Below are 10,471 nucleotides of genomic sequence, written 5' to 3'. Positions count from 1 at the left end.
GCAGTTTTCCACGAGACAATGTGAGGACATTCATTTCAGTATAAGGACACAGACTGCCCACACGTTCGGACTGTTGTAGTCGGGCTTTCACTGTTTGATAGCCTGTCGCGTGACAGTTGGGAGATAGATGGAGGACGAGGGAGGGGCGAAGTGGCAACAAGGCAGTTCCTTCCCACCGCCGCCACGCGGTCATCGCTTCTGTGCGCCGTAGCTGGAGCATATCATACCAGCAGCGCGCCGAGCAGCCTATACATCAGGCACTGCCAAAACATACTTTAGTTTTAATTTTAAAGAAATTAGTTTTTGCTTGCATATTTAAAGAGTTTACAATGCAGTGGGGCTACACCACGGTGTTCACACGCTGCAAGGCCCGGTACACACCGAGGGGGCCAGCCCAGTCTTCAGAATTAATTATATACTAAAACTCTATATTCCATGGTTGAAGTACATAATATGTTTAAATTTCCGCTAGGAGTTTTGGAAATTGTGGCAGAAAAAAAAACGTGATTTTCAAAAATTAATAATGGCTGCATTAGTAATCACTCATTTTGGCTGTAAAAAACTATGTATTTAAAGTTGCCTTCTTTAATAGTGTAATAAAAACATCATGCAGAAATAATAATGGTTGCAGATTTTAAAATTGGTCAAAACAATCACACATTTAAGAGCAGCAGTAATTTTTTTTTCTTTTACAGGTTTGTACAATAAAAAAAGTCCACCACCTTAAGAAAAATATTGCAATATTTATTTTCTATGAACATATCTACAACATTTCTACATTGCCAAAACAAGTATGACAAGGAAAGTATTGTTTGTAAATTGTATCTACAGTAAGTTATGATGGAAGTATCAAGGAAAATCTCAAAATAATATTTTTAACTTTTAAGTAAACAACTATTTCAAAAATTACAGTATTAATATTTCAATATCAGATATACATGGTTTCATTTTAGAATTAAGAATTATATCCTGAAATTTTTTTGGAGTTTAACATTCAAGAAGTGTGTAGAAACAGTTAAAAATCAAAGGAAGAGAAATAAATGCATTTCTTTGCAAAAGTTTGAGTTGCAATGTAAATTGCAAAAGCAGTCACTATAGACAGCAACTTCAGCCAACAAACATTCTTCTTTCAATAAAACATGACACATCAATTTTCCATGCAGGCCAGGCACTTGAATAAATTCCTCTGTGCATAAATTATTTTGCTAATAACAAAAGAAAAAAAAAACAGTTCACAACCTGCACAGATGTATTATATTTAGAGAAACTTTTTGAATCTAATTACATTTATAACAAACAGTATAATATCATTGAAAGTAACAAGTACCTCAGCAGGTACATATATTCACCTTCTACCGGCTCAAATTACAAAATTAAACAAACATTTACCACTACCTCTGCACATTGGTACATCTACTGCAAAGGGTTGAACTAGGAAACGTCACCATCATTCGATTTGTTTGAAAATCAAACAAATAACCAATAATTTAAAATCACCTACGTCCCGGCAAAAAGTATCAAATATTTAGCATTACGTCTGCAGGCACAGATGAAAAAATTATGTACCTTAATAACGCTTCCCTTACACATTGTTAACAAACACATACTTTTGTCTCAAATACACAGACATAAAGAAATTGAAATATGTAAATTTATTTTTTGTTGGGCCACTGGAACATGCGACTGTCTGCTGGTTCGTGACGGGAAGTAAGGAGTGGAAGCCGGAGCAGTTTCGTCGCTTGGTGCCAGGTGTCGCAGGTGGGTCGTGGGTCTTTGCGCGGCGCGGCGCGGAGTTCACGCCCGCGCAAACAGCAGGTCCTCGCCCTCCTCGTCGTCGCTGGAGCGGCCGTCGCTGCCCTCCAGCGCCAGCCTCCGCTCGGCCGTGGACAGCTGGCGGTACCCCTCGCTGCGGCCCCACGCGCCGGCGCCGGGAGTCGGCCGCATCTGCGGTCACACCCGCGGGTCAGCTACGCCACAACGCAGCGGCTTAAACCCACGCTTAAACAAACCTCCTGGGAGCAGCGCCTCGGGTCTACCTCCGGGATCCTTCCTACGCACACCCAGTGGCGTAGCCAGGATTTGTGTATGGGGGGTGTTAAGAAGCATGCCCCCCCCCCCCCCGTATTAAAGCGGCGGGCCCGGGGGTCCTTCCCCGGGAAAATTTGGATTTTAAGGTGTAAAATAGTGCTATTTTAGCAGTTTTTGGTACTTAAATTTAAATATTGTAATGGTAGAAATTTTATGAATTTTAATATATTTGTTTGAGTGATGAATAAGAAATTAATTAAATATTTGGAGCTAGGGGGGGGGGGGGGTTGAACCCCTAACCCCCCCCCCCCCTCCCCCCGGGCTACGTCCCTGCACACACCACAATATCATCCTCATGGGCCTAGTGACCCATCAGCATACAAGGAGCCAGAGATGAATCTGTTAAACTATTGCTACTTCCTAATGCACATAAACGAAAATAAATCAATTTTAAGCTGCCAGTAATTTCAAAACACAGCATTTCTATATCAACACAGTAAGTTTGACGATAATACCTTTCCTTGACACACTATCGATTGAACAGTGTTGTTATCAGATTGTGATATGATCTTTCGTTTTCAGTTTAAGGACAGGTTTTTTTTTTTCAGCGGATGGTGTGGACAGTCGGGGCAGTCGGCGGCACGCACGCACCTGCAGGGCCAGGAACACGATGCCCGTCACGGCCAGCACGGCGATGCCCACGCCCACCACGAGCGCCGTGACGCTCGCGAAGGAGGCGTAGTCCCGCGCCGCCAGCCCCTGGCGCGCCTCACTCACCGCCCCTCCCGCGCCACCTGCTATCCGCCGCTTGCCCGCGGGCGACGGGTTGCGGCACTCCCCTGCAAGCACGTGCGAGAAACTGCTTTCCAGCGCTCCAACCTGTCGCCTTTCGCTTCAACACTGCAGCCACACACAACGCGTGCTGCTGTCACTTCCCTCGCACGCCTACATTTACAACAATCCAAATGGTGCTCTCTAGGCCCTTGCGAACGTCTTATAAATCGATGAACGCCGGCTGCACGCACGAAAAAGCATGACTCATTGTCACGTTCCGCCTGAGCCAAGCGTGCAAGAACCGGCCAAACCACCGTGCGAGAAAATCTTCTATAATATCAAAACAGGTTAAGGCGGGCTTTTCAACTAATTGTTCATGATTATATTTAGACAAATTATTTAAATTAAATTTGCAAAAGCTGTATATAATATTTGAAAATTAAAAAGTATGCAAGTTTTCATCAATGTTTTCTCATGACGTTATAACGAAAAATTATCGTCTGTAAACCAACTTTACAGACAACCCCCTTTTTTTTTGTCAAAATCAAATTAGAATGCAAATATGAAAATCGTTTTGAATATGAAACATCATATTGGAGTGGAAAGATTTTTAAAAAAGTTCTTAATATTTTTTTGACACATTTAATTGAACAAAACATTTTAAAATTTGTTTACACATGCTTTTAAGCAAAGAAATATATATACAATTAACGAATTAACATTTGATGGTAATGAATACTAATACACAAATATACAAGATGGACACATGAATATTTAGGTTTTTTATATTGCTTGTGAACTGAAGCTTATTATTATGTTTTGAGTGTTTTTTTTCTATGCTTCACTAACTATTTCACTTGATATAGCATATATTAATTACATATTTACCCTTTGCTTATCAAGAATTTTCTGTTACATTAGGAGACTAGAATGAAGTATTCTTTCTTTTGAAAATAAATTTAATAATTAAGATTTTAATTTGTTATAAGTATAAGTATTGTGAATCTTCACAATAGTACCATCTGGATCATGAAACAAGTTCGGCAGTAGTATGATTGATACGCTAGTAAGTTACGAGGACTGTGATTGGTCGGTGGGTCTACACAGTTACCATATAGGCAACTAACTACTGTTTCCAATTAGTTTGCGATTAGCGTTCAGAAAGGAAGCCTATCAACTTAATCAACATATTCTATTCAAACATTTAGTCAGAACAAGACTTGGAAGCTATATGTTATAACAGTTTCTTGACAGTTCATATTGGTGATTCAAAATATTTATGGAAGAATATAGTTCATTGGCAGAAGATTCATTTTTTAATTATATACCCAGTAATTGGGGTACCTACGGAAATGGTTCAAGTAATTAAAGAAGCCGAAGCACATTTTATGAAGAAGAATACGCTAACAAACAATGCTACATCATCATAGGACGGAAATCGAAATTAGAAGAATAGCTGGGGTGATATTTCCAAACCAGCAAACTGACTGAAAAATAACACGGATAAATCGACAAAGTTGGACATGCCCGAAGGTCCTAACCAAGGATCAAGGTTCTACCAGAGGACGCCTGACTAGCTACGCATCTGAAAGGTTCCTGTCCGAGACACAGCGTCATCCCATCAAGGGTAAACTGAGGAACAAGTCACAAGTATGATTGTGATAATTAGGCGTTGACCTGTTTTGAATCTAGCAATTTTGACATATAGCATATATTTCTCTGGCATCCATTAGACTACATCCCTTAAACCTAGTAAATTGAAACTTACTGACATGAGTAGGTATTTGTTATTTTTTTAGATAAATCTTGTTTTGCCAATACACGCTATTTTGGATTCAACAGCTTGCATCACTGAATAACATATTTAACAGACACATAATATTTTCATTAGAGATATTAGATGGCTATGAAAATTGAGTTGAAGTGTATTTAATAAAAATATTTTGTGTTGTTCTTTGTCTTATTTTGATTGTGCTGGTTTGTATGATCATCCAGAGGTCCAACTACTTAATTTTTGTTTTTCTTGCTCTCATTAAGGCTGAACATTGTTTGGTCATTTAATGTAAAATAGTACCAACTTAGATAAACGATTACGTCTATTTAAATTAACGTCAATTTGAAACCACTGGATGAATTAGAGTAACTGCCAACACTAAATAATCTCTATGACTGTAAGCAACCTTTTAAGAACTTAAATCATCAGATTCAAAAACTGTTGTATTATATATTAAATGTTGAAGGACTCAGAAATATTGAATCTTTAAAATAATGTATCGTATTGCTATTAAATACGATGTTGACATGATTGCCCAGTATGTATTAGATGAAATTTAGCTTATTTTTGAGTGCACTTTAATTCAACTAGGGTTTCTGGCACATAACACAGAGATATATATTGCTGCGAAGGTGGCAAATAAATAAATAATTAATGTTAGTAACTCATGTAGCACAGGTGAGGCCACCTGTGTGTACTGCATACAATAAAAGTATGCTGTTGCTAATCAGACAAAGAGGAACACATGTTTTTTTGTGAGTGGAGCTGTGAGAAATGCATTGCAATGATAACCAAAGAATTGTGGTTAACATTATCTACTGTTGCTAAAAAAAATATGTAAATGTCTCAAAAGCTTATGGAATCCGTGTCGGGCCAGCTCTACTTCAAAAAATTCGACAAAATCAATGTCAAAGTTTTCAGGACACATTCGTCACAAAAGAACAAATAAAAAGCCTTTCTAAACAATAGAAAAAAAATTGCATCCCAGCAAATTAAGAACACATTTGAACCTTAAATCTTGGGATGACTTGAAAACGACAAGACGGCTCTAGTCACGATGTATTAGTGACATCGCATAAGTCTCGAGGAATGGGGACGCACCACAATGCCGAAATACCACAACGCCGAAATACCACAATGCCGAAATGCCAAATTGACCAAAACGCCGACAGCTAGAAAACTGCTGAGTACCACAACGCCGAATTACCACAACGCCGAATTACCACAACGCCGAAATACACTAACGCCGAAAAATGTCATTGCAGGACTGCCACAAAGGTTAAGTTAGGTTAGACTAGGTTAGGTTAGACTAGGTTAAGATAGGTTAGGTTATATTACTCTAGGTTAGGTTAGGTTGGGTAAGGTAAGGTTAGGTTTGATTGTGGTATTTCAACATTAAGGTACATTTAAGAAACACACACAAATCCATTCAGTTGTTATTTCGGCGCTGTGGTACACAGCAGTTTTCTAGCTGTCTGCGTTATGGTCAATTTTGATATTCGGCGTTATGGTATTTCGGCGCTGTGGTACACAGCAGTTTTCTAGCTGTCTGCGTTATGGTCAATTTTGATATTCGGCGTTATGGTATTTCGGCGCTGTGGTACACAGCAGTTTTCTAGCTGTCTGCGTTATGGTCAATTTTGATATTCGGCGTTATGGTATTTCGGCGTTGTGGTAACGACCCTCGAGGAATCGATGTAAAAGAAAATACTAGGCAAGGGTTCAGACGCGCCGAGACGCGCCGAGACGGGCACGGACCTGTGGCGGGGTCGCACGGGCAGCAGCCCTCGCCACCGTCGCTGCCGGGCGCGCAGCACGGCACGCACTGGCTGTTGAAGCGGTCGAGGTGCAGCGGGGGGCGGCAGGCGCGGCAGGCGAAGGGACCCGGCCCACCGCACGCCGCACAGCTGGGCTCACAGCCCTTGCACAGCTGCGTGGGCGCGTCGTAGTACTGCGAGGGCTGGCACTCCGCGCAGATGCCCCCCTCCAGGGCCGAGTTGTCGGGGCACGACGTGCACTGCAGCGGGCCCTCTCCTGCGAGCACGCACGCACGGTCGTCACCACTTAGGCACTGGCGTGCTGTCCATTCCTCACCACTCAGGTAATTAGAGTTACGAAAATAGCACTCTTGCACTGGCATGCTGTCCATTCATCAACAATCAGGTAATTAGAGTTACAAAAATAGCACTCTGGCACTGGCGTGCTGTCCATTCGTCTCCACTCAGGTAATTAGAGTTACAAAAATAGCACTCTGGCACTGGCATGCTGTCCATTCCTCACCACTCAGGTAATTAGAGTTACGAAAATAGCACTCTTGCACTGGCAAGCTGTCCATTCATCAACAATCAGGTGATTAGAGTTACAAAAAAAGCACTCCGGCACTGGCGTGCTGTCCATTCGTCTCCACTAAGGTAATAAGAGTTACAAAAATAGCACTCCGGCACTGGCGTGCTGTCCATTCGTCTCCACTCAGGTAATTAGAGTTACAAAAATAGCACTCCGTCACTGGTGTGCTGTCCATTCGTCTCCACTCAGGTAATTAGAGTTACGAAAATAGCACTCTGGAACTGGCATGCTGTCCATTCATCAACACTAAGGTAATTAGAGTTACAAAAATAGCACTCCGTCACTGGCGTGCTGTCCATTCGTCTCCACTCAGGTAATTAGAGTTACGAAAATAGCACTCTGGCACTGGCATGCTGTCCATTCATCAACACTCAGGTAATTAGAGTTACAAAAATAGCACTCTTGCACTGGCAAGCTGTCCATTCATCAACAATCAGGTGATTAGAGTTACAAAAAAAGCACTCCGGCACTGGCGTGCTGTCCATTCGTCTCCACTCAGGTAATTAGAGTTACGAAAATAGCACTCTGGAACTGGCATGCTGTCCATTCATCAACACTAAGGTAATTAGAGTTACAAAAATAGCACTCCGTCACTGGCGTGCTGTCCATTCGTCTCCACTCAGGTAATTAGAGTTACGAAAATAGCACTCTGGCACTGGCATGCTGTCCATTCCTCACCACTCAGGTAATTAGAGTTACGAAAATAGCACACTTGCACTGGCAAGCTGTCCATTCATCAACAATCAGGTGATTAGAGTTACAAAAAAAGCACTCCGGCACTGGCGTGCTGTCCATTCGTCTCCACTAAGGTAATTAGAGTTACAAAAATAGCACTCCGGCACTGGCGTGCTGTCCATTCGTCTCCACTCAGGTAATTAGAGTTACAAAAATAGCACTCCGTCACTGGTGTGCTGTCCATTCGTCTCCACTCAGGTAATTAGAGTTACGAAAATAGCACTCTGGAACTGGCATGCTGTCCATTCATCAACACTAAGGTAATTAGAGTTACATAAAAAAGCACTCCGTCACTGGCGTGCTGTCCATTCGTCTCCACTCAGGTAATTAGAGTTACGAAAATAGCACTCTGGCACTGGCATGCTGTCCATTCCTCACCACTCAGGTAATTAGAGTTACGAAAATAGCACTCTTGCACTGGCAAGCTGTCCATTCATCAACAATCAGGTGATTAGAGTTACAAAAAAAGCACTCCGGCACTGGCGTGCTGTCCATTCGTCTCCACTAAGGTAATTAGAGTTACAAAAATAGCACTCCGGCACTGGCGTGCTGTCCATTCGTCTCCACTCAGGTAATTAGAGTTACAAAAATAGCACTCCGTCACTGGTGTGCTGTCCATTCGTCTCCACTCAGGTAATTAGAGTTACGAAAATAGCACTCTGGAACTGGCATGCTGTCCATTCATCAACACTAAGGTAATTAGAGTTACAAAAATAGCACTCCGTCACTGGCGTGCTGTCCATTCGTCTCCACTCAGGTAATTAGAGTTACGAAAATAGCACTCTGGCACTGGCATGCTGTCCATTCATCAACACTCAGGTAATTAGAGTTACAAAAATAGCACTCCGGCACTGGCGTGCTGTCCATTCCTCACCACTCAGGTAATTAGAGTTACGAAAATAGCACTCCTGCACTGGCATGCTGTCCATTCATCAACAATCAGGTAATTAGAGTTACAAAAAAAGCACTCCGGCACTGGCGTGCTGTCCATTCGTCTCTACTCAGGTAATTAGAGTTACGAAAATAGCACTCCGGCACTGGCATGCTGTCCATTCCTCACCACTCAGGTAATTAGAGTTACGAAAATAGCACTCTTGCACTGGCATGCTGTCCATTCATCAACAATCAGGTAATTAGAGTTACAAAAATAGCACTCCGGCACTGGCGTGCTGTCCATTCGTCTCCACTCAGGTAATTAGAGTTACAAAAATAGCACTCCGGCACTGGCGTGCTGTCCATTCGTCTCCACTCAGGTAATTAGAGTTACGAAAATAGCACTCTGGCACTGGCATGCTGTCCATTCATCAACACTAAGGTAATTAGATTTACAAAAATAGCACTCCGTCACTGGCGTGCTGTTCATTCGTCTCCACTCAGGTAATTAGAGTTACGAAAATAGCACTCTGGCACTGGCATGCTGTCCATTCATCAACACTCAGATAATTAGAGTTACAAAAATAGCACTCCGGCACTGGCGTGCTGTCCATTCATCAACAATCAGGTGATTAGAGTTACAAAAAAAGCACTCCGGCACTGGCGTGCTGTCCATTCGTCTCCACTCAGGTAATTAGAGTTACAAAAATAGTACTCCGGCACTGGCGTGCTGTCCATTCGTCTCCACTCAGGTAATTAGAGTTACAAAAATAGCACTCCGTCACTGGCGTGCTGTCCATTCGTCTCCACTCAGGTAATTAGAGTTACGAAAATAGCACTCTGGCACTGGCATGCTGTCCATTCATCAACACTAAGGTAATTAGAGTTACAAAAATAGCACTCCGTCACTGGCGTGCTGTTCATTCGTCTCCACTCAGGTAATTAGAGTTACGAAAATAGCACTCTGGCACTGGCATGCTGTCCATTCATCAACACTAAGGTAATTAGATTTACAAAAATAGCACTCCGTCACTGGCGTGCTGTCCATTCGTCTCCACTCAGGTAATTAGAGTTACGAAAATAGCACTCTGGCACTGGCATGCTGTCCATTCATCAACACTCAGATAATTAGAGTTACAAAAATAGCACTCCGGCACTGGCGTGCTGTCCATTCGTCTCCACTCAGGTAATTAGAGTTACAAAAATAGCACTCCGGCACTGGCGTGCTGTCCATTCATCAACACTCAGGTAATTAGAGTTACAAAACTAGCACTCCGGCACTGGCGTGCTGTCCATTCGTCTCCACTCAGGTAATTAGAGTTACGAAAATAGCACTCTGGCACTGGCATGCTGTCCATTCATCAACACTAAGGTAATTAGAGTTACAAAAATAGCACTCCGTCACTGGCATGCTGTCCATTCGTCTCCACTCAGGTAATTAGAGTTACGAAAATAGCACTCTGGCACTGGCATGCTGTCCATTCCTCACCACTCAGGTAATTAGAGTTACGAAAATAGCACTCTTGCACTGGCAAGCTGTCCATTCATCAACAATCAGGTGATTAGAGTTACAAAAAAAGCACTCCGGCACTGGCGTGCTGTCCATTCGTCTCCACTAAGGTAATTAGAGTTACAAAAATAGCACTCCGGCACTGGCGTGCTGTCCATTCGTCTCCACTCAGGTAATTAGAGTTACAAAAATAGCACTCCGGCACTGGCGTGCTGTCCATTCCTCACCACTCAGGTAATTAGAGTTACGAAAATAGCACTCCTGCACTGGCATGCTGTCCATTCATCAACAATCAGGTAATTAGAGTTACAAAAAAAGCACTCCGGCACTGGCGTGCTGTCCATTCGTCTCTACTCAGGTAATTAGAGTTACGAAAATAGCACTCCGGCACTGGCATGCTGTCCATTCCTCACCACTCAGGTAATTAGAGT

General features: G+C 42.5%; 1 protein-coding gene across 5 annotated transcripts in view; it reads right to left on the bottom strand.

The window, feature by feature from the left end:
* Positions 1-723: 723 nt before the first annotated feature.
* Positions 724-10,471, bottom strand: part of LOC134531323 (furin-like protease 2) — a 210,219-nt gene continuing 200,471 nt past the window's right edge. For all 5 annotated transcript variants that reach the window (XM_063367021.1, XM_063367033.1, XM_063367027.1 and 2 more), the window contains 3 exons: positions 6,335-6,610; positions 2,680-2,867; positions 724-1,944 (listed from right to left, as the gene is read on the bottom strand). In XM_063367021.1, coding sequence (XP_063223091.1) covers positions 1,795-1,944; positions 2,680-2,867; positions 6,335-6,610 — 614 coding nt within the window. In that variant the 3' untranslated portion in view covers positions 724-1,794. The remainder of the gene's footprint in view (positions 1,945-2,679; positions 2,868-6,334; positions 6,611-10,471) is intronic.

The sequence above is a fragment of the Bacillus rossius genome, chromosome 1 (genome assembly GCF_032445375.1).
Source record: "Bacillus rossius redtenbacheri isolate Brsri chromosome 1, Brsri_v3, whole genome shotgun sequence".
NCBI classification, from domain to species: Eukaryota; Metazoa; Arthropoda; class Insecta; order Phasmatodea; family Bacillidae; genus Bacillus; species Bacillus rossius.
This window is presented reverse-complemented; position numbering and strand designations above follow the sequence as displayed.